At 49.6% G+C, this 21,820-nt stretch overlaps 1 protein-coding gene across 1 annotated transcript in view; it reads right to left on the reverse strand.

The window, feature by feature from the left end:
- The window catches only part of RIMKLB (ribosomal modification protein rimK like family member B), a 48,398-nt gene extending 27,101 nt beyond the window's left edge, over positions 1-21,297 (reverse strand). The window contains exons 1-2 of the mRNA XM_078651441.1: positions 20,508-21,297; positions 9,361-9,574 (exon numbers count right to left, since the gene is read on the reverse strand). Coding sequence (XP_078507567.1) covers positions 9,361-9,532 — 172 coding nt within the window. The 5' untranslated portion in view covers positions 9,533-9,574; positions 20,508-21,297. The remainder of the gene's footprint in view (positions 1-9,360; positions 9,575-20,507) is intronic.
- Positions 21,298-21,820: the final 523 nt, after the last annotated feature.

Genomic DNA, 21,820 nt, shown 5'->3' on the forward strand with positions numbered 1-21,820 from the left:
TTGGTCAGTGGGAGTTTTTACAAGTGCGTGTTCTAATGCCTTGGATTGTTTGGAGAACTCACACAATAATTTATCTACTTTGCTTGTAATGGGTTTTAGTTGTGCCGCAATAAAGGATTCTAACTGTTTTTTAATATATCTGTTACTACTTGCTCAATCCACCCTGGGGGAATAGTATCCACTCGGGAATTAATTTCTAATGAGTTATATTCTTGGGGGCTTATTGGGGAATTGGATCTTGGGGGTGCTTTCCTCTGCCTCTGCTGACCCTTATTCCTTCCCACTCGCTTCCTTCCTTTCCGAGGGGCCGTGTCAATAAGTTCAGGGGATTCTAGCCCTGAGATTTGAGCACAAGGGACATCCCCTGTATCATAGTTTGTTTGTGACACACTGCCCTGAGCGTTTAAGCTATTAATCAGAGAAGCGTCTCTAGGGGGTGTTTGAGTGATGGTATTAAGATTGGGCGAAGAGGATAAGCTCCGTTCCATTCGTTCAATTTCCCCTGTAACTTTTTTTAGCATAAGGTCAATTGCTGTAGGTTTGTTCCCCTTTGCTTGGACTACCTCCTTTATTTCCCCCCTTGTTGACTTGGGGGTTATTCTCTTCGAAGACTTAATCCCAGTCGAGCGTGTGTTGGGGTGAGTGGACATCATTCCCCTGAGTCTCCTTCCTTATTGCCACAACAATGATCGGCGTTGGTTTCTGCCAATCCTCCTGCAAGCTAGCGAGTAACTTTCTAGGGCTCCACTGCCCTAGACAAAATCCCTATGGCCAGAGTACAGTACCTATATGTAGTATCATAGACGTGCAGGCCAAGGGGGGTGGCCCGTCCCGTCCCTCGTCGTCCCCGGACGGCCACAGACGGCCCGCCCTCTGCCCGGGCTCCGCCCGGTGTCGCCCGCGCGCGTCCCGCGACGCGGGAGGAAGGGCTCGGTTTTGTCAGCCTCCCTACGGGAGCCCCAGCAGTCAGTCGGCGTCCCCGCCCAGCAGGGGACGCTGGGAGTTGTAGTTTGTTGGCCTTGAAGCGCCCCACTCGGCGGCCGCGTGTGTCCTGCGGCGGCGGAGGCACAAGAATACCCAGGAAAGCTGCGGGTAAGTGGCTTGCTGCCGGTATGGCCCTGCTGCAATTTGGACCCCCGCTCCACCGGAGGAAGGGCTCGGTTTTGTCAGCCTCCCTACGGGAGCCCCAGCAGTCAGTCGGCGTCCCCGCCCAGCAGGGGACGCTGGGAGTTGTAGTTTGTTGGCCTTGAAGCGCCCCACTCGGCGGCCGCGTGTGTCCTGCGGCGGCGGAGGCACAAGAATACCCAGGAAAGCTGCGGGTAAGTGGCTTGCTGCCGGTATGGCCCTGCTGCAATTTGGACCCCCGCTCCACCGGAGGAAGGGCTCGGTTTTGTCAGCCTCCCTACGGGAGCCCCAGCAGTCAGTCGGCGTCCCCGCCCAGCAGGGGACGCTGGGAGTTGTAGTTTGTTGGCCTTGAAGCGCCCCACTCGGCGGCCGCGTGTGTCCTGCGGCGGCGGAGGCACAAGAATACCCAGGAAAGCTGCGGGTAAGTGGCTTGCTGCCGGTATGGCCCTGCTGCAATTTGGACCCCCGCTCCACCGGAGGAAGGGCTCGGTTTTGTCAGCCTCCCTACGGGAGCCCCAGCAGTCAGTCGGCGTCCCCGCCCAGCAGGGGACGCTGGGAGTTGTAGTTTGTTGGCCTTGAAGCGCCCCACTCGGCGGCCGCGTGTGTCCTGCGGCGGCGGAGGCACAAGAATACCCAGGAAAGCTGCGGGTAAGTGGCTTGCTGCCGGTATGGCCCTGCTGCAATTTGGACCCCCGCTCCACCGGAGGAAGGGCTCGGTTTTGTCAGCCTCCCTACGGGAGCCCCAGCAGTCAGTCGGTGTCCCCGCCCAGCAGGGGACGCTGGGAGTTGTAGTTTGTTGGCCTTGAAGCGCCCCACTCGGCGGCCGCGTGTGTCCTGCGGCGGCGGAGGCACAAGAATACCCAGGAAAGCTGCGGGTAAGTGGCTTGCTGCCGGTATGGCCCTGCTGCAATTTGGACCCCCGCTCCACCGGAGGAAGGGCTCGGTTTTGTCAGCCTCCCTACGGGAGCCCCAGCAGTCAGTCGGCGTCCCCGCCCAGCAGGGGACGCTGGGAGTTGTAGTTTGTTGGCCTTGAAGCGCCCCACTCGGCGGCCGCGTGTGTCCTGCGGCGGCGGAGGCACAAGAATACCCAGGAAAGCTGCGGGTAAGTGGCTTGCTGCCGGTATGGCCCTGCTGCAATTTGGACCCCGAATGGAGTGAAGGACAAATGAAAAGGCAAAAAAATGATAATTGAAAGGATGCATGGATGACAGGTGAAATGATGAATGTGTGGACACGTCAAAGGATGGAGACAACTGCAGAAGTGGAAGGATTGATACGTGGATAGGTGAAAGGATGAAAAGAATTTGAAAGTATGATAGAACAGATGGGCAATAAATAGATGCTGGGAGAGTAAATAGATAGGCTGAGGGAGGGATGGATAGGTGCTGGATAGAAAGCAGCGGGGGCCTGTGAACAGGGGTGGTGGACGGGATGAAAATAAATAACCACCTTACCTTCTTTGCAGCTTCCTCGCCTCACGCCTCTGTCTTCTCTACTGGAAGAAGCACCCAAGCTTTCAGACTCTGCTGGCCAATCAACGCTGCAGGAGCAGCATCGTGATTGGTCTGAGCGGCATGTTTGGCCGCTCAGGCAGTGCCTGGGGAGGCCGGGCATGTTCTCCATGGGGTTGTGCAACACAGCCCAATGGAGAACATGCCAAGTGCACATGACTGTTTGGCCTGCCCTAGAGGGCCAGTCATAGGGTCCTGCGCACCTAGGGAGGGGGTGCAAACCACTCCTGCTCGCTCCGCATGAGCCAACCCTGCCCAACCCGACTGCAGCCGAAAAGAAAAATATGATAACTGTTATTTTCCAATGCTCAACGCGACCAGTGGGGCGCCGCTCTTCCGCCTTAGCAAAGGAACCAGCACTGATAGAAAGGCAAAAGGATGGACAGGCAGACAAGTGTATTGATGGTTAAAGGAAGGGCGACATTGCAGTTAGCCAGATGAGTGAACGGCTGAAACAAAGGATACATGTGGCTGGATGGGAGCTTGTATGTAAGGATTAGATTTCTCTTGTTCAGTGTTAAAAGCATGGTGGAGGCTTGTTTTTCAGACTACTCCCTTTTTCAGTACGGTGCTGCCAAAGAGTTTTTCAATGAGAATGGGGACGACAAAATAGTGTTTCAGGCAATAAGTATCAGAGTACGCTGAAACTCCAGTGGTTTACAACTAGGGTTCCCAGTTTTATGTTTCATTACATTTCAGTCTGCATTAATCAATATTCAATTTTTCCCCATCTTATTGGCATTTATCCATATTTTGTGAATATATGGAGTCATAAAATGGTATATTTCCACATTTATTTGATAAACATGCACTCGTACTTTGCTGCTGGTTGCGTTTCAGCAAATTAAGCAGCCAAATATAGCAAAACACTACACCTTGAGGTAAATATGAGCATCATAATAGAAATATGTTACCATACACCTGCTTTTAAGGAAATCTCAACCTATTTTCAACTTCCCATGCTGTCTATCTGCTCAGCCGCTGTCCTAGAAATCACGAAAACAGCATGGCGAGTCACCCACAAAAAGCACACTTTTCTGCATTTTTCCGCTTGTAAAAATAAATAGACCGGAAACACTGTTTTCGATTTGCAATTATCTGTAAAAATAAATAAAAACTGAAAAGCAGGAGCCTTATTTACAACCGAAGGGAGCACCAATGCCACTCCCAGCTCCCCTGGAGACTGCCACCTTTGTTTCGAGCCAGATCTTGTTACAGCCATGTTAAAGGGCGTAGCTCTTACTGAAGCAAGTATGCAGACAGTGAACATCAGCAGACTGACCGTCCATGGGGCCGAGCAGTGGAAACGGAAGCCACACAAAGCAGAGTGAGCTACAGAAGCACAGTGTGCCTGGGACTACGGGGACAGGACCATCACTGGTACAATGGAGAGTACAGACCCTCCAGCATTTCGCGATTCACGAAAAAATCGCGAAATCGGCAGATTAGCGCGATGGCCGCGATATTTGCTGATTTGGCCGCTAAAAAGGGTCTCCCTGAAGAAAGGAAGTAATGAAGGCTTCTTATTGGTAGCATGTGGCACACACGTCACTAGGTGTCGCCGTGCAGCCATAAAAGAGTTGCTTCCTGGCTGCCAAACTCTGCAAAACTCGGTCTAAAGTGATTCTAGGGTAATTATATGGTGTGAATGAATTTCACTGCTGGGGGGTCTGATTACAGTGGCCGATTACCTCTTCCTTGGGAAACTCAATTTTTATCGAACGCCTTGCATGGAGCTGAAATGCAAAGCGCCAACCGGTTTCAAAAATAGTGACTGGAGAACAACTCTTATGCCGGCCCACGAAGCTGCAAACACGCAGCAAAATGCCCCGAGCCCTGTCTTTGATAACAAGCCCCTCTTTGCTATAGCGACACCCTCTGTGCCTCTGTGTCTTAAGTTATGCAGACATGAGTGCTGCGAGTGGCGGTCTTGTACATCAGTGCAGTTTTCTTCATCTTGCTTGGTAAGTCCCTCCTTTTCTGATGAACAATAATAACTTAAATTAGCTCTGTATTGTCCCCATCTTTTAGTGCCATTCGCAGGGGTCTTCCCCAACAGGGTACGATTGTGCGTCTTTTCCATCTTGATTCATTTACCACACTACATCACTAAAACGTCCTTCAAAATATGTCCGTTGGGCCATATTACCTTAGGAAAGCTGTTCTGACTACTTCATCTCATGGAGGCACGTCTCAAGCCTTGATCTTGCTTTAGCCTGCCATAAGGAGCTCTACAATTACCAAAACTCTCATAATAGCGGCTCAGCTTCGTTTTCGGTCCCTGTAATGACTAAACATATGACTAAACATATGATTTAAGGGTGGGTGGAAATACGACTTCTGACAGAAATCAGCAAATTCCATCAAGTCTGTCATCAGGCCGGGTTCTCTCTGCCTGAAATATTGACGAACAGGCCCACAAATTTAGAACAACCAGTGCGCCTCCATTTTGCGTCATGCAAGATTGTCAGGAAGCTTTGATGAAACAGGCATACAGGTGCGCCTGACATCCTGAGGACAACACTCTCAACATCACAGGCACTTAAAATGGGGGTACATTCTCCATGCCCACAGCTCTACTCATGCCACACGAACATGGTGGAATCCCTTCAAAGTGTATCTAAACACGGTATCTTTCACCACTTAGGTGGCAGAGGAAATGATGTTGTTGGTCTGATAGTCCTAATGTTTTTCATTTAAATTCAGATTGGCTCCTGCGTATCTATGTGTCAAACTTACTCCTTATGTCGTTCCTGGTTACTTTAAATCAGGGTATCCTACATGACATAACATTTAAAACTGATTAATTGGAGGAGCACTTTATTCAAATGTGGAACCAGAGTTGTGACAAAGTTCATGCCGGTTGTGAGAGGGGATGCTTATTATCTTCCCTATAGAAATAAGATTAAAACTTTTAGGATGAAAAACAACATATTCTGAATTACAATGAAAATAAATAATGCAAACTCTTTAATACTGCAGACAAGACCGTGACTTAAGGTATAGTATAGTTGAGTATCTGGGTTAAAATTCAGGATGCTTGTTATATCTAACATCTCCCAGACGGTCCATTTTGGTACTATTGAACATTTGTGATATGTTTGGTTGGGTGTCTGGTTACACCATTAATTGGTCCAAATCGATACTATTTATACTGCATGGCCCACAGCCGATGCTTCCGAGGGATTGTCCGCTGCAGATCACGGAGGCTGCCTTCAAGTATTTAGGCATTTATGTGACACCCAAGCCTGATGACTTTTTTCGGAGAAAACTTGGGCCCCCCATGGAACGATTTCGACGAGACTTAACGGTCTGGCGCAATTTACCACTGACACTGCTGGGTAAGGAAGCACTTATTAAAATGATATCACTCCCACGCTTTTTGTATGTTTTGCAGAATACCCCGTTTAGAGTTCCGCCGAGCTACTTCAAAATAATAGCGACAGAAGTCTCCGGTCTGTTAAGGGGGAATAAACCAGCACGTATAGCTTAGGATAAGTTGGTCAGGAGCTGGTATGATGGCGGTATTGCCCTCCCGAATATACAGTTGTCCTATTGGGCAGCTCAATTAAAAGTAGTCAATTGCTGGATACATGCACTCCAGACGGACCTAGTGTTTCAGGCAGATAGGCAAGGGCTAGGAGAGGGAAGGGTCATGTCTGCGCTATATACCAGGAACGGAGCCAGACTACTGATTGGGCCAACAGCACACACAGTTGACATATGGTATGAGGCACATGCCAGGTTGGGTTGGCGGGGGGGTCATCACAAAAATTACGCCTCTCTGGAATTCGCAACGACTTGGGCAACTCAGAAATAGTAAAGGATTTGACAAATTGGATGCGATAGGCATATCAACTGTGGGTGATCTCCGGAGGAAGGGCGTAGTGGTACAGTTGAAGAAGAAACACCAATTTCTGCATTGAACACCCCTTTCAAAGGTAAAAGGTATTCATATGGTAGCTTTGCATAGAGGATTTATGAAACCAAACATTTGTAGTAATTCCAGGAGCTGGATACAAAGCTGTTTCTCCGTTGTCTAGTAGGGTCCTGATGTCATCGGTGGCGACGATGAGGGCAGTTTCAGTGCTGTGGTTGCTGCGGAACCCAGACTGGGAAGGGTCAAGGATGCTGTTCTCCTCGAGGTAGCAGGTCAGTTGTTTGTTGACGATCTTCTCGATGACCTTTACCGGGAACGGGAGCAGGGAGATGGGCCGGAAGTTCTTGAGGTCCTTGGGGTCCGCCTTGGGTTTCTTGAGTAAGGCGTTGATCTCGGCGTGCTTCCAGCTCTCCAGGAAGGTTGCTGTCTTGAAGGAGATGTTGATGACTTTCCGGAGATGGGGTGTGATGGCTGTGCTGGCTTTCTTGAAGATGTGGTGTGGGCATGGGTCTGACGGAGATCCGAGTGGATGGTGTTCATGATCGTGATGGTGTCGTCGTCGTTGATGTTGGTCCAGGAGAGTATGCGGTTGGTGGTGGTCGTGGGGGCAGAGGTCTCAGTGTTTGTTGGGGCGGTCGTGGCGTTGAAGCTGTTGTGGATGCCTACGATCTTGCGGGCAGTCTTGCTTTGAGGGAAACAAAGTGTCTACATTGTAAATAAACCAAATATACATAGCTGCATGTTAAATGACTAAAAAAAACTAAGATATCTGTGTTTGTTGTAGGAAAAATGGGCAAATAAAATGCCGCAAAATTGCCGCTAAATTTCCATTTTTGTGCCGCTAAATTTCCATTTTTGTGCCGCTAAATTTGCTAATCCATGCCGCTATATCCTGGGGGGGGGTCTGAGAGTAGGACAGAAGCAAATGAAGTGTTAAGTGGGAAGTAGAGGGGTAAATAAATGCAGCCGAAGAATTATGTAAATCCGTATTTGTAAAGCGCGAACTAATCACCCTTACGGGACTCAAGGCACTGGGGGCCGTCGTGGAAATTAGGTGAGCTATTGCCCAGAGTCACATGGTGCTGAGCTGAGACCGGAGCCGCGGATCAAACCTTGAACCCTGTGCTCCCAAGTCAGCTGCCCTGGCCGCTGCACCACACCTCTCCACTGAGAAATGACAGAGGTGAGAGCAATGGGAGGGTGAGGGGTAAGCTATCGATGCTGCAAAGAAAGGGAGCTGGAGCTAAGTGGGTGCAAAAACCAGTGAACTGGGTAAGGAGAGCAATGAAGGTAGAGGTTGTGCAAGTAGATCATGAAGAGATCTGAGAACAGGGAATAAGAGCGAGCAGAGTATAGGAGAGGTAGAGAAATGCAGGGGAAGGGCGAGGGAGGGCATCCAAAGACCAGAGGGGTGGGGACAAAGAGTGGGACAGGGGCAGAGTTAATAGTTAGAGGCCTCTAAACTCGTGAGGGCTAGAAGAGAACAACCAATGGGGGTCGAAAGCCATGCTGCCGAAGAGCACGGTGGGTAGGAGATACGCCACTTGCAGCAGTCAGCCGTGTGTCAAGTAGGACACTTATGTAGCAGGTTAGTGATAGAACAAGTTTAAGAAAACCCTAGCCTTGCAAGTTGTCGCGGTTTAAAGATATGTTATGGAGCATAACTAGCATGAAACTACAATTCACTTAAAAGCTCTAAAAAAATTGGTAGCCAAACAAGCTGCAGTGAGGTGTAAAAGTGGTTTTGTGTTAATGAAGTTTCAGCAGCCCCTACAAAATACTTTACCTACTCGCCAGAGGGCCGCCTCTCCGCCATCGCCTGTTATAAAATTACGCCTGGGGATGCCAAATCTCACGAGCATGTGTTTTTTGTTTTTTTAGAGTCTAGCAGGAGAAACATTCCGCCACGCAGTGACTTGCGGAATTTGGCCAGAACTCTGCACTTAAGAGTAACGCGGAGTGAACAAGATTACGCCAATGCTGCGGGCGGAACGAAACATTCCGTTCACCCCTTGCAAAATCAAAGCCAGATCCAGGAATCTACAATCTCTGGTCAATAAAGCACGCACAGGAGTCCATTACTGAACACTTTCAGTTATTATGGAAGGGTAGCAATAGCACTAAAATTCTATTTGACTTCTGAGCACAGTTTAGGATTTGCAGAACAGCATATGAACAAAGCACACCACTTTTGCGACAATGTCCTCTGGACAGAGGACAACATGAACCCGTTTGGCTGTAATGCACAGCATGCCTGGAGAAAACAAAATTCAGCTCATCACCATAACCCCTTTAGACCAATCGCCAAATGGCGGACCTGCAATCTTGGTCCGCTGTGCAGCAGGACCTTGACATCAATCTAACCCATCGTGAGCTCTCTAATCTAGTCCACCCCAGAAGAAAATGTGGGACCATCTTTCATTAGCCAACACTTGTGAAAGGGCACCAGGCATAGAATGATACGAGTCACCAGTAAATCTACAAAAGAATGACTGAATATGGGAAGAGACCTATTGAGAACCAGATGAAGGGTAGACCTTTCTTAAAACAAACATTCTATGTACAATTAAGAGAATCCAAAGATATACTCGTTTCACATCACTCTATACATCCACCTGGGTATGTTAAACTTCCACAATTACAAACCTAGCCCATACAAACAGTTATGGATAATACAGCAGTGTAGTGCTACAAGACCTGATAATGCGTAAAAAGCAGCTCCATCTTGCTCATGCTAAGCAGGTGAACAAGCTGATCAGTCTTGAGTACACCAGTGTCGGAGACACTTAGATTACGCAGATCACAACCAAGGAGGTTCCTGCAGTGCCCAGTCTACATACTCACCCAAGTTTCCTTGTTCAATGGTCAGCAACACTTCATCCATCAGCAGGGACCGAAACTCAAGCTCATCTTCGCAGCAGCGGGCTTTTAATGCCCGTTGGATCTCCAGCTGGGGGTAGTCTTCCTTGATGCGCCGGTCGGTCAAGAACCAAATCCGAGGGGTGGAGCTGCACATCCTGGCCAGCGACAATGAGCACTACCTTCCTGGTGACGTCCGCTGGAAAACAGTGATAATACATAAACACCAAATTGTCTGCTCGGAGAAACCATGCACTGCCACGTACAGAAAAACATTAGGTTACGATTACTTGAGGGAGTCTTGATTTTGAACGAAGAGGCAAGGCATAACTACAGAAGGATGGTGGTCGGACATTGCACATTTGCAGGAATATGAGCAATCCTTTTGTACAGAAATCTTAAACAACTGTATGTGACATCTATGGCAACAGTCTATGGCGGATGTGGTATGACTGTGCTTGGAAGACTAAAGCACAACACTGAAATGCAAGCAATTTCCCAACATTTAGCAAACTGCCCAAGTGGATCAAAGATTGTTAAAGGCAAGCAACAGAAACACTGAATCCATTACTACAGGTAACCAGCCGATGGATAAGTAACTGAATAGTGAACCAATATGAAGATAACCACAGTGCACATAGCAGTCCTTGCCGCAATGTAACAGATGAGTGGTCTGCCTTTAAGTGGAAGTGATCAAATGTACCCAATCTACACAGCAGGCTAATAGCCAACAAAAAGAAACTGAGAAATCAGATAGGCTTTCCATGTTTGGGTTGGCTTTCCATGTTTGGGTTTTCTCCATATTTAATGTAAACAATTTTAAAGGAAAATTAAAAATCCATTAAAATTGGGCAGATGTTTAGGAGTGATGAGGTTTTTAGGAGTCTAATGATGATTGGAGTTCTGGAGTAGGAAGGGGTTTTTAGGTCTCGCCTGTCGATGCGCATGCGCATCGAGCAAGCGAGACTATAGGGGCTCATCCAGACTTTATCTAACTTGCAAGGAATCGTGGCGATTCCTTGCAGTGCCCGTGACTTTTAAGCTCAATGCGCATGTGCATTGAGCTTAAAAGCACGTGCACATGCCCCCAGCCGCCTGCCTTGCCTACTCTCTCTCACAGCCTCCCCCAGCTCCGCCCCCTCACTACTTGATTGCACGGCCGCTAGGCCGTGCCTCCCCTACTCTCCTCCCCCCTCCTCCTCTCCTCCCCTGCCTGCCTGCCGCTAGGCCGTGCCTCCCCTACTCTCCTCCCCCCTCCTCCTCTCCTCCCCTGCCTGCCTGCCGCTAGGCCGTGCCTCCCCTACTCTCCTCCCCCTCCTCCTACTGCCGTGTCCTGTCTCTCCTCCTCTCCCTCTCTATACCCTCCCCCTCCCCCCCACCACTCCCATCAAGTCCCTCTGGCCCTTCCCTCCTCCCCGGACCCCTCCTCCCCTGCCCCCTCCACCCTTTCTTGTTATACTAAAGTATTTAGCTCAAAGATGCACTGTATACAGAAAACAACCGGTTTATTTACTTGTTTTTTTCACTACAGAAAAGCTTTGTTATGTTTTGGGCAGGAATAAAAATGCAAGCCAGACTTATTAGCTTTGCCCGGAATATTATTCTAAATTGCTAGCTACGCTTTTCCACAGCCGCTTGTTTACTTTTTCGCCCTCCCATCTGCTAAATCCTTGGAGTCTACTTTGCAAACAACGGATGCGGACGTAGCAAAATTTCTCTGGTTGCTGTTACGCGCGCACCGTGTTTTCTAGCTCGGTTTCCTGTTCCCTTACCATCTGAGCCCAGCCCAGGATGTTACGTCCAGCCTCGGTCTCGAGCTGCCTGACTCGGCCCCGCCCACCTCATTTCCTCCTGTGGCAGGCAGGGAGGAAGCATCTCTGCCAGGACCAGGGCGAGGCCACCAGCTTAGAAGAGGCGCCAGCGGTGATCAAGGGGGCAAGCGGAGCATGGACAGCCAGGGAAGGAAAGTGATTGTCTGCGACAATGGCACCGGGGTAAGTGTCCGGAGAGGCCTGTCGGGTCACAACGCCTAGCCTGGTGAAGCTTGGCAACTTTACTTGGAAAAATAAGCAGAAGCTCCCCAGAAGCAGGAAGTGCAGAGGCTGTGCCTGTTTCTGCATTTATAATCAGAGTGCCACCACCCGGTTTCCTCCCTATTACATTTCTCAAATATTCAGAACCTGTTCTCTTCAAAGTATATAGTAGGTGATTTAAAAAAAGCATTGCAATGCACAACTACCGGAAATAAATGTTTTCTTCTCATGTTATCCGTGTTAGCTCCTCCTTTCTCTCAATTTCTTTCGCACCTTTCTTCCTCTCGTCTCCAGCTTTAGCCTCCCTGTATCTTCTTGCTCTCTTCATATACTGTTGATTTCCAGTTTTTTAAGCGCTTTATGTTGCATTTTTGCTTTCCCCAATCTTTACCGATGTAGGCAGATAACGTTATGTAAAGAACCACGGCTGAGCGTAAAATGAGTTACCAAGACCATACATGTAGCAGGGTTATGTGCTCTTTATTGAGAAAGAATGGTATATTGTTACAGTACTTTATGTCGCGTGTAAGCTTTTTTAGATTCGCAAATAAAAGGTGCAACTATGTTCCCACTCACCTTAGTTGCTCCTCGTATTTACCCCACCGTGGACGTTGAAAGGGATACTCTGTTGGGGTTATAACTTGTGATGCACAGGCTGCTAGATATATTGTTGTCACCTTCCCATTGTGCAACATGTTGTTATGCTTTTGTAGTCAGCCTCTTGACTGTGCTGTCGAAAAGGAGAATCTGCTCTTCAAGGTATGGAACCGGTGACTTGCAGACTGCTCACTGAGCTGACATTTTTTACCACCTGTTTATGTGCAAAATACTGTTCGGGTTGCGAAGTGAGTCTTTCGACTGTGGTGTGAAGGTGTGAAAGGGTGAATCAGTACTGCTATCATTCCAACCTATAACACGCAGACTGCTCACGGTCTGAAATTGTGTAGGACTTGTGCATTTAACACTAAAGAGAGAGTGTGTGTTAAACTTTGATGACTTAACTTACTCAACTTTAACTCTTACAACCTGAGCCAGCTTGTGGGTTGCCCCTTATTTCGACTCGATGTTTTATTAAAATCATTTCGACTCGGTTTTATTAAAATCATTTCGACTCGATGTTATATTAAAATCTTATTTAGCTTAATTTAAAGACTATATGTGGTTTCACTCGCTGATGCACACAGCAACTCCGCGGCGCTGACGCGCACAGTTGGATTTTAAATTGCGTGCCTACTTTACAGTTTACTCACTGATGCGCACAGCAGCTCCATGCTTTCTTGCAGACTCGCACAGCAGCGCTGATACGCACATCTTGATTTTAAAACTGCGTGTCTAGTTTACAGTTCACTCGCTGATGCGCACAGCAACTCTGCTGACGCGTTTAGCTGGATTTTAAATTGCGTGCCTACAGTACAATCGCACAACACTTTAGTACAAGTATTGCGTGTCTACTCTGCAATCTTTTCGCTGATGCGCACAGCAACTCTGAGTGCAGTCTCTTTCAATCGCTGACACACACAGCACGTTCCCATCTAATTGTGTGTATACAGTACAACATATTATATCCTATGTCTTCATTAACAATATAGTGTATCTGTACTGAATATATATCCAGCATTTCAGAGCTTTTAGAAATGTTTATGGCTTTTTTTTTTTGAAATTCTTTAGCATTGGCTACAGGAAACAAAAATGCTAAAGATTTACAAAAAAAACCCATAAACAATTCTAAAAGCACTAACTCTAATGCTGCGAGACCTATTGCATTTTCAATGCTTGTTACGGTCGCTGATGGGTGGACTTTAGGTCTAGGGAGGAGTTTAAGGTTCAGCGATGGGTAGAGTTAAGGAATAGGTGTTTAGGAGCAGTGATTGATTTTAGGTGTCAAGAATGGGTGGAGTTTAGAGGGTAAAAGGTTTTTAGGGTTCAAAGATGTGCGAGTTTAGGGACAATGAGTTATTAGGGGTCTGGGACGGATCGTCGAGCCCTGTTATGGGGCAGTGAAGGGTTTAAGTATTTATGGGTAATTAAGAGTTTTTAGGAGACAGGAATAGGTGGTTTGGGGAGTTTTTTTAGGGTTCAGAGATGGGTTTTGGGATGGAGGGGGTTTCAAAAGCTTAGGCATGAAGTGTTTTAAGGGTTCAGAAATGGGTCGAGTTTAAGGAAAGCATGGGGTTTCAGGGTTCATAGATGGGTAGCATTTAAGGTTAGAACAGGTTTTTATGGTTAAGGGGGGTTGGGAATGGTGTGGTTTGAAGTGTGAGGAAGTTCTAGACTTTAGCGATGGCTGGAATTTAAGGGTTGAAATCTTTAGGTTGATGGAAGGGTCCAATTTAGAAGAAGGTCAGGGATGCTAGTAGTTTAGACGTGGTGGGAGTCTTGTAGTGGGCCATGGATGGATGTGTTTAGGGGTTTTATGGGGAAGAGGGGCTGTCAGGGAAGAATGGTGTTTAGTGGGCAGGGAGGAGGTTTGAGAATTAAAAGCATCTAAAGTATTGGTACTGTAAAAGATGAATCCGTGTTCCCTTAAAAAAACAACTAACGCTGACAAAGTGTTTCATAAAGTAAGACCTACAACACTGCTTTTACAACTTGAGGGGAAAAAATTATTTTGAAGGGAAAAAATGTACATTTTAGGATTTGTTTCTATGAAATGGTAAAACCTATTCATCCTGCAAATTCTCATTTAACAGTTTAAGTGAAATTGTTGCTCAGTAATAGCATAACATGAAATAGTTTGTGAAATCATACTACCAGCAGGTAGATGGCCATCAGAAACCTACCTGCCAGTCAAATGGCAAGTCAGACTTAATGTGGCAGTGAAAAACCAGCAGCCTCTTTTCAATCAGGCAGTAATAACGTGCCAAGCAGCATTCACTGTTCCAGTCAAAGATCAATATTCAAGTGAACCATCAAGATGACAGCAAATGACAACCTCCCCACATCCTGTCAGTTGAACAGCCTCCAAAAACTAGTTACAATCTGCGAAATATGGCATCTCTCTATCTAACAAAGCCACACGTTATATATTCCAAGTACTTGCAGCAGAGGGATTTTGGTGTAATGGGTGCTATCCGGTCAGTAAATTCTCCAAAAAGTAAACCCACTGGCGGATAAATCCGAAGTTTAAAGACCAACCACCTTGCAGAAGTAAGGAACAGACTGGCATGAAACTCTCCTGCTAAGCTCACTTCGAGACTCGGATGCTAGGACAAATCTTCCACAATCCAATCTTACAATACACTAGCCACATTGGGATTTGCCACACTTCCAATCTCCCCCACCACCCCATCATAGAAAGGAGAAAAAAAAAACAGACTTGCAAGCCATGGAACACGCGAAGAGAATAAGTATCAGCAGCAGTCATCCAGAACACAGGATATGAATTTAGAGCTTGCAGTTCCCCTCATGATTCAGAAAACTAAAGCAGGCTACAAGTCACATCGATTGTTTAACAAGCTACATCCTATTCCTCTGAGCTTTATTTAGCACACCAATCGTGCACAAGCTGCTGGAACACACCATTCGAGTCTAGAAAACATCACTGAGCACAGCATTGAAATTCTACTCATGATACTGCTCGTAGGTCACAACTCAACCACTCCTAAGACTATGCACAATAAATAGTATTGAAGTATTTATTAGTTTAGCACAGTTACTTAAAACCATTGCTTTACAAAATCTACTTTAGCACAATTATAAAATTTTGCTATTGACACATTTATCAGATAAAAACAAGAATAAAAAACAATTTTCCAGGCTTAGAGACCGATATGCTTATTGAGGCACAGCATTATAGTTGCCTGTGTGGGCGTTTTGCTGAGCTTGGCCAGATAAAAATAATTAATACAAAGAGTTCTGGGTCAAAGGACGGAAAAAATCTGCAATGAGTCTGAGGGGGGAGGGGGAGAAAGCGTGGCAGCCAGGGGAGGTAATAGAAGATTGTCCAAAAGTCTCACAAATTTTCCAAACCTTGGGAGCACTTGAGTGTCAGTAGATGTAAAGCACAAGGCAGAGGCCTCCCAGCACGTCCTAGCGCCCCATTTTAAGAATAAGGGTTTCAAAAGGGACCTTCTGGGGCCTGCTAGTGCCGGGTAGCAGCACAGGAGATGCAGCCATGATTCAGAGTGGTATTTGCACAGCCTGCAAGCCCCCCCCCCCCGCCCCCCCTCGCTTGTTGGAGCCCATTTGTTGAAGGCCATCGAGCGCAGGCCTAGAAGTCGCATAAACATTATGTTCTTCCGAGCCACTTTGCACAATAAATAAAGCGGGTAGCTTCTTACACGACTTATCAAAAAGTGATTTGTGTCCCAGTATGTGTAGGAAAGTGTCCCCGTTTACATGGTTACTCCATTCGTGGCTGACCTCTCCTGGACTCAAAGAAGTCACCTACAGAGTCAACAAGAAGTCACCTGCAGAGTCAACAAGAAGGGTCATCTTGACAACTACTGGCTCAGGTAAAAAAAAAAATCTGACACCAAAAGGCATTCCTGCATTCTCAGCCTCTGACCTTGGTGAGCCTATTGACTGTGGCCCAGCTTTTCACAATATCCCAACTTACCAGTCCAGCCAGTGGTCACCTTCACTGAGCTGCAGCCCCTGTGTGACAGATTCTCCCCATTTGCTTGCACTGAGCACTCAATGTACACCCGGCCACCAACGGTGTAGCTTTGTGCTTAATTCTGTCCCCCACCTACCATGTGCTTGCTTTCCCTCCAGGGGCCTGTGCCCTGAAACTGGGTACCTACATACAATCTGCACCTGCTATGATGCCCCTGGTCTCCACTGACTAACATTGGGTTAGTGACCCTTGCACAAGGCTGCCCCAGTGCCACTGGGTGGTGCAGTGCCTACCTTACACTGAACCTTGCCCAATGTTATTTACAGTCAACTTTCAACAGTGTGTGGCAGGAAAAAGCTACAAAAGGTATAACATGTCATTCCATAGGACCTAAAGCAATTAAATAACAAAAGCGGTAGTACTTGCAAATGCCAACAAGTAAATGACAGCTGGCATAAGATGCACTGCCTGCAGGGACTTTTTACTAGGCACGGGCGAGATCAGGACCATGAAACATTAAACCTTGTCGAGTTTCATCAGGAAAAGCACAACAGCAGTGAGTGACCATGTGGTAGTGATGTCACCTAATTGTACACGGTGGCGTTTGCTTGTAAGGGTTCGCTGGTTGGAAGGAAGACAAAGCCACATTCACATCACAGCCAAGCTTCTGCGACAGCACGTGGGAGCCACATGAACGGAATATAAGTCCTGGGACAGGTTGAAAACTTCATGATCAGGACTGCGTTAAGAACTTCGACCTCGAGACCGTTCCAAATTATATAAAACTGAATAAGGTACGACGGTTGTGCAGTGAGTGACTGCAGGTTCTAATCCCACGGCTGTGTGGATAGCCATCATGTAATGATCCCGCTCGGCGTGCCTTGCGTGGGTGGAGGGATGCACCACCAATGTGGGGCACAGAATCTGCGCCCCATGCACATAAAACCGGGCTGGAGGCGCGCACGCAGCAGGCCTGCAAATTGCAAAACATGCTCTTCCGAGAGAGCACTTTTCTCCGACCGCGTTGACTCCTAAAGGGCGGGGTGATGATAGAGCGAGTTTTAAGGGCCATGCTGGCAGCCTTACAGCGATCTCACTAATTTCTGGACACGTTCTGCGGGCCCTCCGCGCATAAACACAAGGCTCAAGGGGGGACGCCGGACTAACACTAGCCACCCCTACATAAACGTACACAGCACTCCAGCGGCCACGGCGCCACGCCAACATATGCTCTTCTGGAAGAGAGAAGACATCGATGCCCGCGAGCGACTGGTACTAACCGGTCTGCACCGCAAACAAAGGCAGCTATTGCATCTGGAACAAGTTGAGAAGCGAACTGGCGGAGGTGGCACCGTCACCCATACACACTGCAGGACAAGAGGGGGAGATGCCCCGAGGCCCTGCGGGGCACAACAAACCACATGAGGTGTTCCCAAGAGTCAGGGGGCTCCCTCGCCAATACACCCTGCAGGACAAGAGGGGGTGGATGCCCCCGAGGCCCTGCGGGGCACAAACCACATGAGGTGGTCCCAAGAGTCAGGTGGCACCGTCACCCATACACACTGCAGGACAAGAGGGGGAGATGCCCCGAGGCCCTGCGGGGCACAACAAACCACATGAGGTGGTCCCAAGAGTCAGGGGGCTCCCTCGCCAATACACACTGCAGGACAAGAGGGGGTGGATGCCCCGAGGGCCTGCGGGGCACAACAAACCACATGAGGTGGTCCCAAGAGTCAGGGGGCTCCCGCGCCAATACACCCTGCAGGACAACTGAAATACAATCTATTGCGGAGGTCTGTGGGGCGGGAGCCATCATCGGGATCTTATAGGACAAAGAAACCATTGATAACAGACCAGAGGGTGAATCACAAGACCACGATGAGAAACTGAAACAAGCTGTAAACACATGCGAGGAGACTCCGCAAACCATCTAAGATCGCGGCCTTGAGTCTCGCTGACAACATGAGAAGTTAAAGGAGACGAAAGGCGGCACCACTGCTAACAAGCTTTCTTATATTTTATATCTAATAGTGATCCCCCAAGAACTGGATAAAGGGCCATGAACAAGATGTTTATTGTAGGACAGAGGCCACTGCTGAAACCACGGACCAGGAGCCCATCATAAGTGAGCGCGTTTGCTGAACAAGGTTTCAGGAACGCACCATAAACTAAGGAGCATCACTTGACCCCACTACAGCCAAGGAGAGACTCGGAGCAGATGACACGACACAGCCTGCAGGGGCTGGGGGTAGCCACAGTTTACACTACAGGAGGCGGCGCCGTTCCTACGAGAGGTGCTGGAGAGGCAGATACACTGCAGGCCATTGTAAAGTGGAGTCCACGTTGCAACCCCAGGAAAAATGCAAGGCCGCGCTTAAGCCCCCATGGCTGATCCATCACAACTGCAAGGTCACGGTAGAAGGTGGATTTTAGCCAAATAATGCAGCAAAGTCGTGTGAAGATATGCACCCCACTCCGCAGCTCTACGTCCACCCCATAAACAAGTTGACGGACCGCAGTCCTATGTAAAGCAAAACGCCTGCTTTAGAAAGAAAACAAGTTACACCGCCACCCAAAAAAATCTGCCACTGGTAAAATGGAGGGAAAAAAGTTGTAGCCAAACTTACAAATGTCGCCACTCAGCTTGCGAGTCCTGTTGGTTAAATTCAGACTACGAGGTCGAAACCTGGGGTCGAATTTGCGCTAGCACAGTTAGTCACCTTGTTCACACTGTGTAAGCTAGTTTTAGACTTTCTAACTTGAGTAGTAGATGTGAGTGACAGGGCCCAGACAGTGAACCATAAGAATGTATACATTAGGTGGGCTCCCGTATGGAGTATTATAGACCACCGTCTGGCGCAAACCAACAGTGCACTTAACAGCAGGCAACGGAAAAATGGTACAACTTTATAGCGTTTCGCACAAGTGCTCAGTGACAGCGCGCTCCGACCCAGCACTGCCCCCCGACACCGATGGAGGGAAGGGGGATCCATGCATGCCCGACCCAAGCTGCGGCGTGCCCTCGCCACCCCAGCCGGGTATGCCCACCCCAAAGGAAGAGGAACGGCCGGCGCGAGCTCATGAGCCTTTGGAGGAACTGCCTCTGTCTCGCAGCGGGGTCTGGCGATCGAAGCAGAAAGTGTCAACTTGTTCCCATTTTATGGGGCCGTAGAGGGCAAGGGACAGCTTTGGGAATCCGGTTTATGATTCCTGTCTAGTGCCCCCTCCCCCATCGCGGCCAGGTTTACTCGCCGCGTCACCCCGGTGACAGGAAGGCCCCAGAGCGCGCACACGTGTGCGGTCCGCATCCCTCTCCCCCGCCGCCCTCCATCGCCCCCAAGGCCGGGACCGAGCAGCAGCTGCGGTGCACAGGGCGCCCGCTGGCGGCGGCCACCATTTTGTTGCGATCACAGGCAGCAGCCGCCTTTGTGCCATCTGTTCGGATGCTGTTCCTGCTCCCTCCACGGTGGGCGAGCGGAGCCCGCGCCTCTGCATCTGGGCGCGTCCTCGACCTACATGATGCAGACAGACATCCGAGCATCCCGGGCCCCCGACGCACTCATGGCCCCTTAAAAGCATTGCACCACCGACAGATAGGATGAAGCCAAATACAATGTACGCCAAAGTGGGTCACTGATGGGTGCGCCTGGTGCCACGCTCACCTGCGCTCAGCTGGCCCGCGAGGAGCGGGGTCCGGCGGCCTCACGCCCGCCCCTCCCCGGCGACACAAAGGGGCATGCATCGGAGTCCGCGCCGGGTGACCCGGGTTACCCCGTGAGTCAGCCGGAGCCTGATCGCCGCCGCCCGCACAAGATGCTGGTCAGACGCGCGGGCCTCAGTGCCACGAAGCAGCGCGTGCACTTCGAAGCACTGGAGGAGGCCGAAGCATCCCTAGGCGGGAGGCTGCGGAGCATCGGCGCAAGGGCCCGAGAGCGCGGGGGCCCACAAGACCAGCGCGCTGCAAGAGGCGCTATGGCACGGTCGCGCGGAGCCTGAAGCTGGCCGCCCGCCCGCTACATTAACACTTCACTCACAGTATGCGGAGCATCCTCCCCCAGACAGACGGACCTACTAAGGCGCAAGGGCCCGAGAGCGCGGGGCCCCACAAAGCGCCCACAAGACCAGCGCGCTGCAAGAGGCGCTATGGCACGGTCGCTTGAAGCTGGCCGCCCGCTACATTAACACTTCACTCACAGTATGCGGAGCATCTCCCCCCCCCCCCCCCCCCCCCTCTATGTCAGATAAATGTCCTATTTCCAATAAGTCACAAAAGGATTCAAATACAGTCAACCTGAGCGCATCATGAAAATCCAACACAGATCAGAACCATCAGCAAAGCACAATAGACCCCACTTATATACATACACACATACATATACGATAAGCATTCAGTGGGGCCGCCCGCCGTCACAATAGGCAATTACAAGACAAACCACGCGGGCAGCCCCAGGGATGCACTTTGCACGAACACGACCACTGCATCAGCCGCACAGACACCATTCCCAGCCCAGGGCTCCCCGACAAAGGAACATAAATCTCACCACCGGGCTCTCCTGCGGCAGGCTGCGGCTCACGGGTCGATGCTCGCCCCGAAGGATCCCCCGGACAGCAGGCAGCGGCGGCCCTCGGTGTCCTCCTGCAGCTGGATCCCGCCGGACAGGTCTAAAGGCTGCCGAGTCCCTTTGTAGCTCCCAACACCAGCTGCCCACGTGCTTCCTCCTTGTGCAGCCTCGAGCGCGGGAGGGGGCGTGGCGGGCGGGAGCGCGCGCGGGCCGGCCCCGTTAGCTCACAAGTCGGCGTGCGACTGAGGTCCCCCCTCGGAGCCAGCCAATCGCTGAGCGAGAGCGGACGGTCCCCCTACCCTCGCTCAATCGGTGAGGCCAGAGTCAGGCTTCTGGGGCGGAACCAACCCACCCGAGGGGGCGGGAGTAAATAAATAAACACCGAGGAATAAAAACCAGTCTAAAATATCTGCGTCAGGCAAAATGAAAATATGTTTTATTAAATTTGTATTTCAGTGACGCACTTGTGCCAATAAAGAGGATTCTGCAGTAAGAAACGGTCCCCCGCGACAAAAAAAACCGTTAAAACGAAGGCCCTTTAAAAAAATAAAACGATTAAAAAATGAACACAACAGGGATGCCCTAAAAAAAAAAATGCTCACAGTTAGGCAACTGTATTTTCGGTCCCGAGAGAATATACAGGTGTTTAGTAAACACGCTTGCTCCCTCTCTCCGTGCGTGAAGAGAAAGAGCGAACACAAACCGCGTGAGGAGACCGCACCTCGGAACGAGACAGGCGTCCTTTCCCTCCCGCGACCCTCGTCCGACTGAGCGCGGGGCGGGCACAGTCGTGGCAAAATGGGATACGAGGCACCCAATCAGAAGCCCGAGGAGTACCGCGAGTTAGAATGGAACGGGGCCAATAGAAGAGATGCGCGCAAAAGTAAAATGGAGGGTTTTGTTGTAGTTGTGCGTGTCAAGCCTCGCTTCGGGAGTGAGCTAAAAGCGTGTGCATCGCTGGAACATAATAAAAAGACCCCAAGCGAACAGCCAATGAACCGTCGATTTCAGGCGACACACCTTCCTCAGTCCCGTTTTTTTACTATGATTAAAAATGGACGTGTATTTTCTTCTGGCATCTTCAAGTGCGATATAGCCCGTCTGGACAGCGCATGCGCGCTTCGGTTTTCGCTGCGGCACATGCTGGGGTTTCCCTCGCTTTCTCCGCGAAAGGCGCGCGACGTGCTTGTTCTTTCATCCCCACGAGAACATTGAGAAAGTGTCGAGAAGAGGCTGTGGCCTGCGCAGGGCCATGTATTTCGCTTCAACACCGGTGGTTTACCGACGGAAAA

The sequence above is a fragment of the Lissotriton helveticus genome, chromosome 7, assembly GCF_964261635.1.
Source record: "Lissotriton helveticus chromosome 7, aLisHel1.1, whole genome shotgun sequence".
Taxonomy (NCBI): domain Eukaryota; kingdom Metazoa; phylum Chordata; class Amphibia; order Caudata; family Salamandridae; genus Lissotriton; species Lissotriton helveticus.